At 43.7% G+C, this 19,270-nt stretch overlaps 1 protein-coding gene across 1 annotated transcript in view; it reads left to right on the top strand.

Moving 5' to 3' along the window:
* The window catches only part of hpse (heparanase), a 39,760-nt gene extending 25,604 nt beyond the window's left edge, over window positions 1–14,156 (top strand). The window contains exons 11-12 of the mRNA XM_068044841.1: window positions 5,919–6,065; window positions 10,437–14,156. Of these exons, the coding sequence (XP_067900942.1) occupies window positions 5,919–6,065; window positions 10,437–10,626 (337 nt within the window). The 3' untranslated portion in view covers window positions 10,627–14,156. The remainder of the gene's footprint in view (window positions 1–5,918; window positions 6,066–10,436) is intronic.
* Window positions 14,157–19,270: the final 5,114 nt, after the last annotated feature.

Raw genomic sequence — 19,270 nt, forward strand, 5'->3', positions numbered from 1 at the left:
TCAAAGCTGACTCATAGATGGCGTCTCTGATGTGGGCCCACTTGGTCTCAGCATCCCCTGTGGGAGTGTTTTGAAGGGCTGTTACAAGTGAATTTAGAAATTTTTGTAACAGCTGTGGGTGAGAAATTCTGCTCGTGTTGATGCGCGGGTGGCCCTTCTGCTTGGAATGATGCAACTTCTTTGGTCTGAGTCTAACCTTGCTGCACACCAGGGAGTGGTCGGTGTCGCAGTCCGCATTGTCACCATTGTAATGTAGGAAATGCAGCAGCCGATTTGTGCACAGCAAGCTCCCACGAACAGCAGTGTGATAATGACCAGATCATTTTTTTGTGAGATTAGTTGAGGGATAAATGTTGACCAGGACACCGGGGATAATTCTCCTGCTCTTCAAAATAGTGCCATGGGATCTTTTAAGCCCACCCGAGATTGAAAAATAGTGAACTGAACTTTTGCTGCTATTTGAAAATGTAATTTGCAGTTGCTGCAGTGATTTTTTTTTTTTTCTTTTTTGTTTGTTTTCTGAATTGACTGTGCTTTAAATCCATTACCAACCTGCTCTTTTCATAAAGGATTCAATAAAGAGTTAGGTAGAAGATCATAGATTCAGCAAGCCTTCAATTGAAAGGCCCCAGAAATTCTGAATTAAAGCCATGCAGGTTTTATGAAAACAAAACACTCCATATAAGCTGAGAGCATCTGTTGGTAATGAAACAGTTTTATAATGCATACCTCATTAGATTGCTCACAAATTATTTGGCTGTTAAGTAGCATGTTACAGCAAGTCTAGTTATCCCGCTTCAAAAAAGTGGCTTTGTTGCTGAGGAAGAAAGAGCTTGTATTTATAAATCATGTTATCATGTCTGACTGCATTTCAAAATCGTTCATTGTTGATTAAATAATTTGTGGCAGCTGCTGGCAACCACGTTGCCCCATAACAATGGGCGGCTAATCTGTTATTGTTGATGGGGGATCGAGGGCAGAATATTGGTCAAGACACCATAAGAAATAGTGACTTTTCTTTAAATGGTGCCTTGGATTCTTTAACATCCAACTGAATCAAAAAAGAAAGATTTGCATTTTATAGAGCACCTTTCATGACCTCAAGACATCCTTTTAAAGCCAATAAAGTACTTTTAAAGTGTAGTCACTGTTGTAAAGTAGGAGGCAGGTGGAGCCCTGGTGAAAAAGGTGGAGTTCAAGATTCCGATCTGTCCGGGTGAGTTTTACTGTTCGATTTGAAATTCAATGGTTAACAACATAAAATGTTTCTTCTGAGTAAACAATGAAGACAGGCTGGACGGACCACAAGGTTTTTTCCTCTCCGTCATTCTTGTATGTTTATCATATAAGAGCTCTATTGTTGCTTTAGTTAGAGAAGATAAAGCAATTTAGATATCTACTTCAATTTTAATATCCTAGGTAATGTGAATTGTTAATAATCCAGAAAATATGCCAGGAAGAAATTTCACACTGTTGCCTTGGAAGGTTTTATCCGTACTTATCCTCTCCCTCTATGTTCTGTGGCCAGGGAGAGAATAATTCTCGATAAGATTTCCAAGTATGAACTTTTCATCCTGACATTTTTCTGGAATATATCCAGATTATTACAATCTACATTGATCTAAATTAGATACAATTTGGCCCCCATCTATTGATCCCTAGGCAACCCATTCAGTATTTCCTCCCATCCCGGCTATAAATCCTCTAATAATTCCTCCTCCTTCTTCTTCTTGTCCTTCTTGTTTTTTTTTTAAAACCCTTCAGTCAATTCCAATCCATACCCGACTCGATCTAAACCCCCACAATGGCCTTTCATTCAGGACTTTGTTCCCCGAGAAACTCTGTCCAATTGGCATATATTGGGTACTGGTAGGCAACCCAGCCCCCACTGCTGACCAGGAGGCATACCATCTGGGTCTCTCTTGGCACCCACCCCCCCTCCCTTGCCAGACCTACGAACGTCATTGAAGCATTTCTGGCACTGTACCCAGTTCCTTCTCACCACTCCTCTGCTGCTGACCTTGTATGTCACCTCCAGCCATGCCCTCTTGGTGAGTCTTGCAGGCCTTCTGTTGCCACTGGCAGGGAAGAGAGTGCTTCTGCGTGCAGTCACCTGCCTCCAGCAGCACCTCCAGTGAGTTATCAGCAGAATGGGGGGCAGTCCTGACACGGGGGCCCTCCCTGCCCACTGGCCTCTGCTTCCTTTTTGGATGAACGGCAGCCTCAGCAATGGCTGCTGCCTCAGTCCCCCCTCCTTCCCAAGTCTGCTGCTGCAATTTGGGCAGCAAATGCAACTCTAGGCCAATTAAGTTCTTGCTGATTAAATATTGCAACACCTGCATGTTTCTACGTCAGCATGGGGTCAGGACCCAGAAGTCATCGTGATGTTGGGGTTCTGACCCGTGATATGAAATTCTGCCAGAGGAGTCAAAGTCAAGTTTATTATTCAGATGATTTGGGGTTAGAGGGCAAAAATAAGTACTAGCTGAGAAACTGGAAGATGCAAAACTGGTATTTTAGCACCACCACTGGCAGTAGGGTGCAATTACAGTGTGACAAGTTGACATAGGCAGTTTCCATTATAAATGTGGGCATAGGATTTATAATGGAGGAAAGTTGACAAAAACATAACAGGAAACATGTGGCAATGTAAGTTTTTAAAAAAAAAAATGTAATCTCTTCAAGTAAAATAAGTTGTTGTTCTTCGAATTTAAGTGTTGCTATTTATAAAAAGAGTTAATGCCTCCATTAAAAATAGAGAGGAGACCATGCTAAATATTTCTACAACAATTCACAACATTCAGTCATGCCAGGCTTCGCGCCATGTGCTGCTGTTATTTGTGTGGTAAGGAACCAGTGTAATAGTCACTGATACTTCCAGTTTAATTCCAAGGTTAGAAACCTGGAAACTCTGGGCAGCAATCCATCCAATAATTGTTTGTTTTGCATTTTTCTTGTTCTGAAGGGTGAGATTAAATTGGTCCCAGCATAACCCAGCTGTATTTAAGAATGAGAAAAAGATGGAGCAACCTGACACTGTTTCACTACTCATTTAACATTTCTGTTTTCCAGAAGGGCTGCAATTAAAACCCTTTTGAAGGACACATGCAATTGTTTTGCTGTGAGAGGGTGTGGTTATGGCTATGGCTGTGTGTATGCGTGTGCGCCTCGAAGTGCACTGCGTGGCGAATCCAAGATAAATGCAGGGATCCTCCATCTTCTCCACGATGACATGCAAGCCGTGATCCTCACCAACGGAACCTCCAGAAACCCTATCTCAGTCAAGACCAGGGTCAAGCAAGGCTGTGTCATCACACCAACTCTCTTCTCCATTTTCCTCGCTGCAGTGCTACACCTCACCTCCAGCAAACTACCCACAGGCTTAGAGATAATCTATAGAACAGATGGGAAACTATTCTGCCTACACTGCCTTCACTCAAACCAAAATCACTCCAACCTCAGTTGTCGAGCTTCAATTTGCAGATGACGCTTGCGTGCACGCTCACTCTGAAATTGAGCTCCTGATCGTTGTCGACTCCTTCTCTGAAACATAAGAGAAAATGGGTCTTTCTCTAAACACTCAGAAAACGAAGGTCCTCTTCCAACCAGCTCCCATAGCACAACACCTTCCCCTGTCAATCCAGATCAATGGAGAGATCCTGTAAAATGTGGATCATTTTCCATATCTTGGGAGCCTCCTTTCGGCGAAGGCAGACATAGATGACGAAGTTCATTATCACCTCCAATGTGCCAGTTCAGCTTTTGGCCAACTGAGGAAGAGAGTATTTGAGGATCAGAATCTCAAACCTGAGACTGGGCAACAGGGATCCCTGCGCTCCTATATGCTTCACAAGAACACAAGAAATAGGAGCAGAAGTTGACCATATGGCCCATCGAGCCTGCACCGCCATTCAATATGATCATGGCTGATCTTGGGCTTCAATTCCATTTTCCTGCCAGCTCCCCATATCCGTTGATTCCCTGCGAGATCAAAAATCAATTTATTGCAGCCTTAAATGTCATCAATGATGGAGCATCCACAACCCTCCTGGGGTAGAGAATTGCAAAGACTCATAACCCATTGAGTGTAGAAATTTCTCCTCACCTCAGTCCTGAAAGATTGGCCCCTTATCCTGAAACCCTGCCCCTGCATTCTAGATTTCCCGACAAGTGGAAACAATCTCTCAGCTTTTACCCTAACAAGCCCTTTCAGAATCTTGTATGTCTCAATTAGATTGCTCTTGTTTGTCTAAACTCCAGAGAATACAGGCCCAGTTTACTCAGCCTCTCATTGTAGGACACCCCCTCATCCCAGGGACCAATTTAGTAAATCTTTGCTGCACTGCCTCTAGTGCAAGTATATCCTTTCTTAAATATGGAGACCAAAATTGCACACAGTATTCCAGGTGCAGTCTCACCAAATCCCTGTACAATTTTAGTAAGACCTCTTTATTCCTGGACTCCAATCCCCTTGCAATAGAGGCCAACATGCCATTTGCCTTCCTAATAGCCAGCTGCACCTGCATGTTAACTTTGTGCGTTCCTTGTACGAGTACCCGCAAGTCTCTCTGAACATCAACACTTGCCAGTTTCACACCTTTTAAAAAAAAAAAAAAAAAAAATTCTTCACACTTCCCTCCATTATACTCCATTTGTCATCTTGTTGCCCACTCACTTAGCCTGTCTGCATCTCTTTGCAGCCTCTCTACATCCTCCCTTCAGTTTACCTTTCCACCAAGCTTTGTATCAACAAACTTAGATACATTACTCGCTGTCTCTTCATCCAAGTCATTAATATAGAGTGTAAATAGCTGAGGCCCCAGCACTGATCCTTGCAGTACCCCACTATTCATTGCCTGCCAACTTGAAAATGCCCCATTAATGCCCATTCTCTGCTTCCTGTCTGTTAACCCGTCCTCTATTCACGCTGTTCTATTACCCCCAACACCATGAGCCTTTATCTTGCCTCTTACTCTTTTATGTGGCACCTTTATTGAATGCCTTTTGGAAATCCAGGTACATTACAGAGACTTGGACAACCTTCAGCAGGCACCTCAATGCACTGGAGAAGTACCACCAGAGGTGCCTCCGCAAGATCCTCCAAATCCGGTGGCAAGAAAGGCAGTCCAACTTCAGCGTCCTCTCCCAAGCCAACCTCCTCAGCATCGGGGCACTCATCACCCAAACCCAGCTCCGCTGTGCGGGACATATTGTTCGAATGCCTGATACCAGACTGCTGAAGTAGCTGTACTACTTAGAACTTGGTCATGGCAGGAGACTCCCAGGAGGACAGCAGAAACATTTTAGAGATGTCCTTAAAGCATTCCTGAAGAGATCAAACATCCCTGTCGACCCGTGGGAGTTCCTGGCTCATGACCATCCGAGATGGAGAAAGCTCATTCGGGAAGGCATCGTGTACCTCGAGGGGTTTCGTCAGGAAGATGTGGAGGCAAAGTCGAGGCATTGGATGGAGTGCAAAAACCTCCAAACTACTCATCTACCTGACCCTTCAAGCACCACCTGCCCCTCATGTGGCAGAGTCTGCAGATCACACATTGGACTTCTTAGCCATCTCATAACCCATCAAAGCAGAGTGGAAGCAAGTCATCCTCTATCCCAAGGGACTGCCTAAGGGAGAAAAGAAAAGTGTGTGGTTTTGTAAGATTGTGAGTGAGAGTGTGTGTGACTTTTTTATTTGCATCAATTGGCAGTGTGCTGATAACCAGGGAGTCTACACCTTGGCAGGAGTAGGGGAGAGGGACAGCACATCTCTCCAATATTGCATTGTAACTAAAACATTGAAAATGTCATGCAAGCAGTAACCACAGTCCAGTGGGTGTACACTTAAGGTTAGCGCAGAGCGGCAGAATAACCGGATTGTCAACAATTAATACTAATTCATCTTTTTCCACTTGCAGCCGAATCTATCAAAAGGGATCAGTAACGATGTTTGCTTTAAATCTGAGTGATCAAGACAAACGCATCCTCCTCTGTTGCAGTTTGTTCAACAAAACTATTCAATTCTTGCTCCAGCCTGGCGACAGTGAGAGAGGATTATATTCACAGTAAGCAAATCTGGGCTTTTACCAAATTCAGTAACTGTCTTGTCCAAGTATGTAGTTGAATGCTCTGCATAGTTCCAATGTTTCTGTTATTAGGTCTCACTCAACTCTCACCTTTTCCTTTTCTAAACTGCTTGAAGCAGGGTTGAAGAAGCCAAACAGTGGGCCATTTCCATAGCAACCATTTTCGCTGCCATCCCCACCCCACACCCACCCATCACCATGTAGTCCTGTTTCAGCCAAATCCATAAATGCCACCACCATTGCAAGCAAAGAATGAACTTGCATTTATGCAGCATCTTTCACATCTGTAGGACGTCCCAAAACACTTCGCAGTCAAGCAAGTATTTTTGAAGTTTAATTACTGCTGTAATGTAGGGAAATACAGCAGCAAATTTGTGCATAGCAAGGTCCCAGAAACAGCGATGAGATAAATGATCAGATCATTTGTTTTTGTTGCTGTTCGTTGAAGGACAAATATGGCAAGATTATCGAGAACTCCCTTGCTCTTTGAATAGTGGTGTCTGTTACATCATCTGAACAGGCCTTAAAGTAACTACGCAACACCCGCTCTGTACTGTACTCCCAGCCTTACGTGCTCAAACCCTGGAGTGGGGCTTGTACCCATTATTTTCATTCCAAGGCAACAATGTGATAGACCGAGCCAAGCAGATACTCTAACAATGAGTCCACTAATAGGGTTGGTTCCTTGCTGATATTGTCCCACTATTGCATCTTTCTGGCCCAACAGAGAATTGTAGTACTTCAACCATTGAAGGACATTCAGTTAGAATGGCTGTCGATAGTTATGAAATCAACACTTCCAACTATTGCTTTCCACAAACCTTCCTTTTCTCCACCAGTCCTTTTTAATTCAGAGCTGCCTTGCAGCTACATCCACCCCCACCCCTGCCATTTGAGACCTTTTTCAATCTGAGGTGATTATGATCAATCACTGTTTCTCTCATACTCTTCCATCACCCCACCCCTCATCTCTCCACTGCCTCTGACACAGTGGACCATTTGGTCTTCCATGGTTCCAGTCTTTGTGACTCTACCCTCTGGTCCCTTCCCTACTCATCACAACAGTCATTGCATTTCCTCCAGCACCTCCTCCCATGCCTACATTGTCTCGTTCTAGAGTAGTCCAGGGCTCCATCCCTAACCCCCACCCTCTCCATCATTTTACATGTAGCTGCTTTGTGGAATTAGCTTCTAAGTGGCTTCTGATGACACTCTGCTTTACCTCTGCATCTCTGTCTTCAACAGCCTTTCCTGAGTGAGTCATAACTTCCTGCAACTTTTTAATGTCTCTAAAATGAAAGCCATCCTCTGGTTTCTGCCACATCCTGAAAGACACTCTGGCCTCTAACAATTTCCTTTGCTGCTGTTTCACGTTTTGCCTGGATGTGCAAGGTTTCACTGCCTGGTTCACAGTTCAGTCCCCTTAAACCTCTGAACTATTGCCAGCCTCTGCTGCTACTCCTCCTCCAGTGCTGCTGGCATCAAAACATATGTCGTCTTTACTGGAGATGTGACTTCTTGAATGTAATCCTTCCACACATTACTATTTATCTAGAATGCTGCACTGTCCTTGCCCACATAAGGTCCCATGGTCCGATCGCCCTTGTTCTTGCCAAGCTCCTGTGCCTCAATGGATTGATCCTACGATTGCTCTGTGACCTTGCTCTGCCCTACTTCCTTCCAATGATATGCCACTTCACAGACCCTCTGCTCTAATGCTGCTCCACTTCTCTTCCCCCTCCATCTCCTCTTTGCCTTTGGCAGTCATTCTATGAGCCACTACACCAGACCTCCTTCTGCCTTGCCATCTCACCAACGATTTTACAAAAGCACCATGAAAATCATTTTTCCTTCTATTTTGAAGCTCAAAATCATCATCTCCACACCACCACCTCCCCGCCCCGTCGATCTACTTCTGCTCAGAAAGTCCATGGGCTGGATTTTCAAAGGGCTGCGGGGTTAGGAGCCAGAGCAGACACAATTTGAAAATCATGGTCCCAGAGGTCATCTCCCTAACCCGACGCCTGCAGGACAATCCGCAATTTTCAATGTGAGGGTAGGGAATGGGGAAGCTGCTCAACTCCAATTTAAGGATCCATTAAAGCCCATGAGGGAGCTTGTTAAGGGGGGAGGGAGGGTGGTCTGCACTGCGATTTTTGATGGCAATTCTGGTGAGCCTGACCAGACTGGAGCCTGACAATACACAGCTGTCCGGCTCACAGCAGGAGGGGGAAACTTTATTTCTGCACGATGAAATGTTTTGTGCTTCGAGAGACCTTGCACTGGGCCATGCAGAGGACCTTTTTTTTTTTCATTTAGCAAGTGCTGTTCCACCTCTTTATTCCACTGGCCCCCAAGGAGCTGCCTGCACTCATCGGCAATGCAGCAGCAGGCCCCATCATGGCTACCGTCTGCCTTTGCCACTCGTGCTCTGCAGGCAGCTCCTTCTGGAGACGCTCAGTGCCACAGATTAGCAGCTGACACGCCTCCTGCCCAAATTAGGGCATTAACATTTGACGATGGCATCTCAGGCAAGGGGTTGGGACCTGGTGATCATCCAGGCATCGGGTTCCTGATCGGTTTTGAAAATTCAACACCGCTTCTCTGTAAAGCATCCGAGACTGTATCCTATATGTGTGGAGGACAAAATGAAAGGATCTTTTTGTAATTTGTAAATTGCTAGTTTCAATGTCCTTCATCTTTTTTTGGGGGGAGGGGGTGGTTTGGTGTGGGGAGAGCTGAAAATGCAAGTAAATGCAGGTTTCTGGGATGGTATGGGTGGGACTGCCCATTTGCGGGATATATTTGCAACCAAAAACATTTTATTTTTAAACCAGCCACAAAACAGTCTCTTTACATTTAATATATTCATAAATCCAGCCACTGTAAGGTATTAATTACTAATTTTTAAGATCACAAGAGTCTGGAAGGTTCCTGCACTAGCTGCCAGAGCCAATGTCTCCTCAGGCTGTTATTTGGAGGCAGGGGTCCTGGTCCTGAGTCCCAAGAACTCCCCCAAGGGGAAGCACCCACATTCTCTCCAGGGTACAGAGTGCCAGAATCTGGGAATGTGAGGGTCCTCGTGCGTGAGGACTTGGTGGGAACACAGCAGGTATGGAAGAAGACTGAAAGCTGTGATTGTCCAGAGGCATCAGACAGAGTAGAGGCTGCAGTATGGTTTAGAGACCTGGAAGGATTCTAGGAGACCGCTTAGGAGTGTAAGGGCTGCTGGCTGTGGATTCTAGTGGGGGTCCTAGCTATGATGCTGGCTATGGATTGGAGTGGGTGAAGGGGAAGTGGGGGTGGAGTCCTGGCACCGGATCAAAGTGGGGGGCTCCGGGATGTGGATTCAAGTGGGAGTTGTTGGCTTTGGGGCAGGAGTGAAGGTACTTCTCTTCAGTAAGCATATGCACAATAATGCCAGATGATTTCCAAAGAATGTTCAGGTAACCAAAAAACAGCAACACCTCCAAATGGACCAATCCACTTGGTAGAAAATGTAGCCCATACACTTTTTTTTCAATCCAGATACAAACATTGAAAAAATAAATTATTTATTTACAAATAACATCCCCAGGGAGATTTCATATTCTTTCAGATTTCACTGACTGATTGCCTTGTTAATGAATGCACCAAAGGCATTGATCACGGTGGAAATGTCAATAGTACTAGTACTGTAATTAAGTTTGCATATTTAAACAGGTGTATTATGATTGGGGAATAGTCTTGTTTCAAGTAGAAGTAGTATATTTCAGTCACATCTAGGTTTACCAACCCTCTAGGATCGTCCTGGAGTCTGCAGGAATTAAAAATTAATAGTGGCATTAAAAAGAATTGATTTTTTTCATTTTTGAATGCTTTTGCATATTAGCTATAAAATATTGAAGATGACACAAAAAGCTGTTTGACGGACCAGGGTGACTGAAAGTGAGAGGTCATGTGATGAAACCTCCAGGAATAGATCCAACCAGAATTGGCAACCCTAGTCACAATTTTCCTCCTAAGGGTTGACATCTCGTATTTCTGGTACCTAGTTCATTGTTTCTGGTACCTAGTCCATTGAGCATGTACATCTCACCATTGCTCTATCACTGACCAATATACTATTAAATATTTGTTTCATCTTGTTACCAATTCTCACTGACTCTTAAGTAATCCCTTAGTTGCAGATGGGTAAGGAAATAATTGCAGTTAACAAGATAGTCATCGTTTTTAACAGCAACATGAGGGAAAAGTCTAGACTTTAGGAATGTAGTTTATTGATGTAGAAACAATTTGACAGATGGAGAAAACTGTAATAAACAGGGCATGTACTACTTGAGATATCAGAACTTCTGTCTTGTTTCTTAGGTCTGTTCAACTCAACGGTGAGCTGCTCAAAATGGTGGACAGGAAGACCTTGCCGGTTATCAAGGGGAAAGCACTTCAGGCTGGAAGTCCGATCATTCTCCCTGCACATTCTTATGCATTCTATGTGGTTCAAGATGCCAAGGCTCCAGCTTGTAGTGAAACAGCATCAACTCAATCAGCAGCGGTTTGAACTTGTTCTTGCAGCTAGCTAAATATATACTGTGGAACTACTAAATCACACAAAACCTCATGGAATATACAGGGCTTCTTTAGCAAAAGGACCAGGATTTCTAATCATGAATATTGAAATGACTTGAACATAAAATTTTCATTTGGGTTGTGTCGATTAGGCTGTATTTTTCATGACCGTGTGTGAGAGATAATAGAAATTTGCCTGTCAGAATTGCAATATTCAGTTTGGGCTGTTTCTCCTAGCTCCACAGGAAGGTTGTTCAAAAAAGAAATAAACTTCAGCTTTTTGATGGCAGGGGCAGCAATTGCTGGGGATACCTGAGTGGAACAGGCCCAACACCTGCTCCACCCAACACTGCTCCAGGTCTTCCTCAAACAAGTGTTGGGCCTCTCACTTACATATCTAACCTGCCTGACCCCCATTTCAGGAAGGTAACTGGGCTGCCGTCTATGCCAATATGGTAGCTCCTATACTTTGGTGTAGCTTGGGTATGGAATTGGCTCATAGAACAGGCACAAAGAGGACCAATTCCTACCCCAGATTGAGTGGGTGTGTTATTTTATGAAACTACTTGTATCTTTATTTTTCCAGTGAATTTAATTCTCTTCAGTCTCCAGGTGGTATTCACCATGTATGTTGAAATATTTTTAAATGTTTGACATAAGGTGCTACTATTTATCTGTTTATGATCTGTGCAGTTTTTGTCTTGTAATATTGCTTAACATTTAACTCGCTAATTCCATTTTCCACAAACCCTAAAGGTGATCTTGCAGAGTTCTGGGGTCACCTGAGCCCCCACTGACATTGGTGACATGCAGCCCCTGTGTGGCTGGGCATAGGTGACATGCAGCCCCTGCGTGGCTGGGTGTGGATGGCCCGGAGATCCACTGGCATAGTTGTCAAGGTCCAACATGGGCAGCTGCGAGTTGTGAAGTTCTGCTGCAGTTGTGCCTGCCATATTTGCACATTGCTCCCCCAGCATTGGTGCTCATTGCAGCAATTGAAGTTGCAGCAGGACAAAGGGCTGTGAGTAGCAACTCATCATGAGTTTCCATGGCACTGCACGATTGAGAAGAGAAAAGACTAGCTCATGAGAGAACACCAAATTCCTGAGGTTTTTTTTTTATATGCCAGTGCTCATTCTACAACACTCCTGCCTGGGCTTATCACAAGAGATCCATCTTTAGTTGCAGCTAATCTCCACTCTTCCTGTAGCTGCGGCATTCTCCACAGCTCTAAGCTCTTCTGCTAATGGGTTCTTCCAAGCCAATGCAGGCGATCAGTCAGTCTGCTTCCGGGGAGCTCTGCCAGATCAGATGTTCCATGGCTGCATCAAACAAGTGACAGGTACAGTGGCCAACAGCCTTCATCACTTCATCACTTCATCACTTCCTGCTCTGGAAAAGTGACATTAGTTTGGACAGGACTCAGAATATTCACCAGCTGACAAGGCTGCAAAGAGTCCAAGAGGGATCAAGCTCGTGGTCATGAACAGAAAATGTTTCCAATCAATGAATGTTCCGATAGTATCTGACCCCAGGACATGCCCATTATTTAGGAAGCAGCCATGGTGCCTTTGTTAGCTGGCAGCTCATGGCCTCTGCCTTATTTGAAAGCTCACCTTGAAGGCTGCAGCAAATGAGGTAACCTGAGAAAGATGCCTGAGCCGAACCATGAAGTGATATTTGCACTAAACTGCAAAGGATCCTTTCCACTGTTCAGTATGTAAGAATTACGCTTTCTGTTTGGAATAAGAATGAGCAACTGTGCAAAGTGAGAGGGAATTAAACCTAGCCAGTGTCTTTCTGACAAGTTAGTATAAGCTATTTCAAATTTTTTTGATAATTCTGATGTTTTTAAGTACCCAAGGGAAGAACAGGCACAGTGGAAAGCGTTTGCTCAGCACCTGATCTGTTGGTGGCTTTTGGAACGCTGCTGACTTTGCACATGCTTGTGGGAATCCAAAGCACCTGTTGTCATCTCTACTGTGGAGTCTGTGAGTCAGTGAATAGCACAGGTAAAAAATAAATCACAGTGATGTCACAACCCAAGGAGTGGTACTGGGAGGGTAAACATTTAATTTAACCTACCTCTAACTTAAAACTAGATCAAGTAATTAGTTTAAAAACTAAAAAAATAAGCTGTAAGTTAACTGTATAAATTTTAATGTGCAAAGAATTTGCACCAAAATAGATACATTATTAGCACAGATAGAAATTAAAGGGTTTGATTTAATGGCCGTTATGGAGACATGGTTGTAGAGTGACCAAGGATGGGAATTAAATATTACAGGATACTTGACCTTTTAGAAGAGATAGGCAAAATAGAGGAGACGGGGTTGCCTTTAAAGGACAAAGTATGGGATAAAGACAGTAGAGAGAAAGGATCAAAGCTTGGAAAATCAAAATATTGAATCAATGTGAGTGGAGCTAAGAAACAAGGGGCAGAAAACATTGGTAGGAGTACTTAATAAGCCCCCTAGCAATAGTTCTAGTGTTGGGCAGAGTATAAGTCAAGAAAATAGAGGTGAATGTAACAAAGGTAATACAGTAATCATGGAGGACTTCAATCTTCATATAGACTAGCCAAATCAAATTTGCAGTAGTATTTTGGAGGGCAAGTTCATGGAATGCATTTGAGAGAGCTTTCTAGATCAGTATATCAAGGAACCAACTAGGAAACAGGCTATTTTTGATTCATTATTGTGCAATGTAGTAAAGAAACTGCTAGGGAAGAGTGATCATAACATAATAGAATTTTTACAGAGTTTGAGAGTGATTTTTAGTTAAGTATAAAACTATGATCTTAAATCTGAACAAAGGAAACTACATAGGATCTGGGGGAGGTGCGAGTTAGCTAAGGTAGATTGTAAAGTTAGATTAAAAGATATGATAGTAGATAGGCAATGGCAAAAATTTAATTCACAATGAATATACAATCCTTTTAAGGAATTAAAAACCCCACACCAAAAGTGATCCAACCGTGGCTAACAAGAGGAGTAACGATAGTGCTCGATTAAAGGAAGAGGCTTATAATGCTATCAAAAAGAATAGTATGCCTGAGAATTGGGAGGATTTTTAAAATTCAGTAAAGGATGACCAATATTGATAGAGAAAATGAGATATGAGTAAACTGGCTAGAGACTTGAAAACAGATTGCAAAAGCTTCTATATAGAATAGCAAGGGTAAAGGTGTGTCCGTTGAAGTAGCGACAGGAGAAATTATAATGGGGAATAAGTAAATGGCAGAGATGGTAAGCAAATACTTTGTGTCTCTCTTCACAGTGGAAGACATGAAAATCATTCCGGAAGTGGCAGGGAACCAAGGGTCTAGCGAAAATGAAACCTGTGGATATTAACATTCATAAAGAAATGACACTGGAAAAATTAATGGAGCTAAAAGCTATAGAATGCCCTAGGCCTGATGGTCTATACCCTAGGATTTAAAAAAGATGGGGCTGGATTTTTGCCCGCAGTTGGGGTTGGAAGCAATGGCTAGATATAGCCCGCCAACTGCCGTTCCCACCCTACCAACCCCCCGACCCTGACAGTGGTGGTCTGGCTGCAAAAGTCATTTTTAAGATTTTAAAATGTTGGAGAGAGGGTGCCTCCAACTTGAAGCACTCTCTCTCTTATTTAATTCAGTTAAGACCATTTGAAATTATCAACTGGATCCAACTCCTTTTTTTCTTATACAAAGGAATTGGAGTATAACAGTAAAGACATTTTATTGTAATTGTAGAGGTCCTTGGTGAGGCAACACCTGAAGTACTGTGTATAGTTTTGATCTCCTCACCTCAGGAAGGATATAGTTGCCTTAAAGAGAGTGCAACGAAGTTTCACTTGACTGATTCCTGCAATGAGAGAATTGTCCTATGAGAAGAAATTGAGTAGAATAAGCCTATATTCCCTTGAGTTTAGATGAATGAGAGGTGATCTCATTGAAACATATAAAATCCTTAACGGGCTTGGCAGGTTAGACGATGGGAGGATGTTTCGCCAAGCTGGGTATCTAGAACTAAGGGTTACCCTCAGAATAAGGGGTCAGCCTCAGTCAGGACTGAGATGAGGAGACATTTCTTCACTCAATGGGTTGCGAACCTTTCCAATTCTCTAGTCCAGAGAGTTGTTTTTTTAAAATTCATTTATGGGATGTGGGCATCGCTGGTAAGGCCAGCATTTATTGCCCAACCCTAATTGTCCTTGGGAAGGTGGTGGCAAGCTGCCTTTTTGAACCGCTGCAGTTTATGTGGAGTAGGTGCACCCACAGTATTGTTAGAGAGGGAGTTACAGGTTTTTGACCCAGTGACAGTGAAAGAACTGCGATATAGTTCCAAGTCAGGATAGCGTGTGACTTGGAGGGGACTTGCAGGTGGTGGAATTCACATTTGTCTGCTACCCGTGCTCTTCTAGGTGGTAGAGGTTGCAGGTTTGGAAGGTGCTGTTGAGGAGGTATGGCGAATTGCTGCAGTACATTTTGTAGATGGTAGGCACTACTGCCACTGTGTGTCGGTGGTGGAGGGAGTGAATGTTTAAGGTGGTGGATAGGGTGCCAATCAAGCATGCTACTTTGTCCTGGATGGTGTCCAGCTTCTTGAGTGTTTTTGGAGCTGCACTCATCCAGGCAAGTGGAGAGTATTCCATCACACTCCTGACTTGTGCCTTGTAGATGGTGGACAGACTTTGGGGAATCAGGAGGTGAGATACTCACTGCAGAATCCCCAGCCTCTGACCTGCTCTTGTAACCACAATATGTATATAGCTGCTCCAGTTAAGATTCTGGTCAATAATAACCCTCAGGATGTGATGGTGAAGGATTCAGTGATGATAATGATTAGAATATCTCTCTTATTGGCGATGATGGTTGCCTGGCACTGATGTGGTCAAATGTTACTTGCCACTATCAGCCCAAGCCTGAATGTTGTCCAGGTCTTATGCATGTAGGCATGGACTGCTCCCGTATCTGAGGAGTTGTGACTGGTACTGAACACTGTGCAATCATCAGTGAACATCCCCACTTCTGAACTTGTATTGGTGGGAAGGTCATTGATGAAGCAGCTGAAGGTGGTTGGGTCTAGGACACTATCCTGAAGAACTCTTGCAGTGATGTCCTGGGACTGAGATTATTGGCCCCCAACAACCACAACCATCTTCCTTTGTGCTAGTTATGACTCCAACCAGTGAAGAGTTTTCCTCCTGAATCCCATTGACTCCAGATTTGCTAAGGCTCCTTGATGTCACACTTGGTCAAATGCTGCCTTGATGTCAAGGGCAGTCACTCCTACCCCACCTCTGGAATTCAGCTCTTTCATTCATGTTTGGACCAAGCTGTAATAAGGTCTGGAGTCAAGTGGCCCTGGCAGAACCCAAACTGAGCGCCAGTGAATAGGTTATTGCTGTGTAAGTGCTGCTTGATAGCACTGTCAGTGACTCCTTCCATCACTTTGCTGATGATTGATAGTTGACTGACTGGGCAGTAATTGGCCAGATTGGATTGGACTGCTTTTTGTGGACAGGACACACCTGGGCAATTCTCCTTATTGCTGGGTAGATGCCAGTGTTGTAACTGTGCTGGTACAGCTTGGCTAGGGGCGCGGCTAGTTCTGGAGCACAGTGGCGGCACAGTGGCGCAGTGGTTAGCACCGCAGCCTCACAGCTCCAGCGACTCGGGTTCAATTCTGGGTACTGCCTGTGTGGAGTTTGCAAGTTCTCCCTGTGTCTGTGTGGGTTTCCTCCGGGTGCTCCGGTTTCCTCCCACATGCCAAAGACTTGCAGGTTGATAGGTTAATTGGCCATTATAAATTGCCCCTAGTATAGGTAGGTGGTAGGGAAATATAGGGACAGGTGGGGATGTGGTAGGAATATGGGATTAGTGTAGGATTAGTATAAAATGGGTGGTTGATGGTCGGCACAGACTCGGTGGGCCGAAGGGCCTGTTTCAGTGCTGTATCTCTAAACTAAGTCTTCAGTATAGCCAGGACCTTGTCAGGGCCTATAGCCTTTATCCAGTATCTAGTGCCTTCAGCCATTTCTTGACATCACATGAAAATCTGGCTTAAGTCTGGCATCTGTGATGCTGGAGACCTCAGGAGGAGGCCGAGATGGATCATCCATTCGGCACCTCTGGCTGAAGATGGTTGTAAATGCTTCAGCCTTTTCTTTTGCACTGACGTGCGGGCTCCCCCATCATTAAGATTCTGGATGTTTTGTGGAGCCTCCTCCTCCTGTTAGTTGTTTAATTGTCCACTATCATTCACAACTGGATGTGGCAGAACTTTGATCTGATCCATTAATTGTGGGATCTTAGCCCTGTCTATTGTATGCTGCTTCTGCTGTTTGGCATGCATGAAGCTTCACCAGGTTGGCACCTCATGTTTAAGTTTGCCTGGTGCTGCTCCTGGCATGCTCTTCTGCGTTCCTCATTGAATCAGGGTTGATCCCCTGGCCTGATGATGATGATGATAGAGTGGGGGATTTGCCGGGTCATGAAGTTACATATTGTGCTTGAATACAATTCTTCTGCTGCTGATGGCCCACAGTGCCTCATGGATGCCTAGTTTTGAGCTGATGGATCTGTTCTGAATCTATCCCATTTAGCATGTTGGTAGTGCCACACAACACATTGGAGCGTGTCCTCAGTGTGAAGACAGGACTTTGTCTCCACAAGGACTGTGCATTGGTCACTCCTACCGATACTGTCATGGAATGATGCATCTGTAACAGGTAAATTGGTGAAGATGAAGTGAAGTATATTTTTCCCTCTTGTTGGTTTTCTCACCAATGCTGCATGCCCAGTCTGGCAGATATGTCCTTCAAGACTCAGCTAGCTTGATCGGTAGTGGTACTACCGAGACATTCTTGATGATGGTCATGAAGTCCCCCCACAGAGTACATTCAGTGCCCTTGCTACCCTCAGTGCTTCTACCAAAATGGTGTTCAATGTGGAGAAGAACTGATTCATCAGCTGAGGGAGGGCTGTAGGTGGTAATCAGCAGGAGATTTCCTTGCACATGTTTGACCTGATGCCATGAGACGTCATGGAGTCTGGAGTCAATGTTGAGGACTCCCAGAGCCACTCTGTCTCCCGACTGCTGGCAGTGGGACAGGACATATCCAGGGATGGGGATGGAGGAGTCTGGGACACCAGCTGTATCAAATCCTATGTCAGGCTGTTGCATGACTAGTCTGTGGGACAGCTCTCCCAATTTTGCCACAAGTTTCCAGATGTTATTGAGGAGGTCTTTGCAGGGTCAACTAGACTAGATGCTCAGTCGTTGAGTATATTCAAGTCAGAGATCGATTTTAGATTTTTGGATACCAACTGAATCAAGGGATATCGGGATAGTGCACGACAGTGCAACTGAGGTAGAAGATCAGCTTTATTGAATGACAGAGCAAGCTCAAAGGGCCCAAATTGCTGCTCCTATTTCTTGCTTCATTACAGAATTTAAACTCTTATGAACACAAGTAAGGAATTTTAAAATCTACATATCTATTTACTGAACTCAATGTATTGCAGATATCCCAAGTAAAGTAACTCGAAAGCATCCCTTTAATATACCTTTCCCATGGAGGCTATGGTGTCTTGTGGGAGCCCAGACTTTGTTGGGAGAAATGAAGGCTGATTGTGTGGAATCCAAATGCCTTAAGTGTTCTTATGACATTCCTCTGTCAATTATTTTAAACAAGTTGTGAATATATTTGAAATAAACAAGTTGATACTTCCATTAAAATTACAGACAACAGAATGTCGTACATTGGGCATTCACGCTGATAATCATTTCTCGGCCTTCTCTCTGTTTTGAGAAGCAATGTGTTTAGCTTCTAACTTTTTAAATTTCTGGATCAACTGGAGAAAATATTCCCCTAGTGCTGGTGACTGCTTGGAGTGTCTCTTGCTAAGTATCATTTGAGTCGTCCATGAATTTTTCAAGATGAATTAAATGTAATTGATGTGATACAATCTCATTACTTTAATGAGTTGACAAGTTGGACTCTTTTGTACTTGGTCATTTTTTAGTACTGGAGTATAATGCAGTGTTATGTTTTGGAAAAAAACATAGGCCACATATTCTGACTAAAGTACTTTTTGGAAAATTGTCTATTACCGTAACTGATGTTTAGTCATTGTTAATTCTTTTTGAATAAAACTTATGGGCCTGTGTCTTTTTAATTGTGTACTTTTAGAACTATAGAACCATAGAAAAGTTATGGCACAGAAAGAGGCCATTCAGCCCATCATGTCTGCGCTGGCTGAAAAAGCTAGCCGCTCAATCTAATCCCACCTTCCAGCACCTGGTGCATAGTCCTGCAGGTTACATCACTTACAGAACATGTTAGAAATGTATCAAGAATGATTGAACAGGGTGGGGTATTTTCTCGATTATAAAAGAGAAGATTGAGGGGTGGCCTAATAGAGGTCTTTAAGATTATAGATTGAAGAAGTTGGGACCGTTTTTCTTGGAGAAGAGAAGGTTGAGAGGAAATTTGATATAGAGTTGTGCAAAATCATGAGGGGACTGGACAGAGTCGATAGGGAAAAATCTTTCCCATTGGTGGAAGGATCAAGAATAAGAGGGCACAGATTTAAGGTAATTGGCAAAAGAAGCAATGGCGACACGAGGAAAAACATTTTCATGCAG

Source organism: Heterodontus francisci, chromosome 1 (assembly GCF_036365525.1).
Source record: "Heterodontus francisci isolate sHetFra1 chromosome 1, sHetFra1.hap1, whole genome shotgun sequence".
Lineage (NCBI taxonomy): Eukaryota > Metazoa > Chordata > Chondrichthyes > Heterodontiformes > Heterodontidae > Heterodontus > Heterodontus francisci.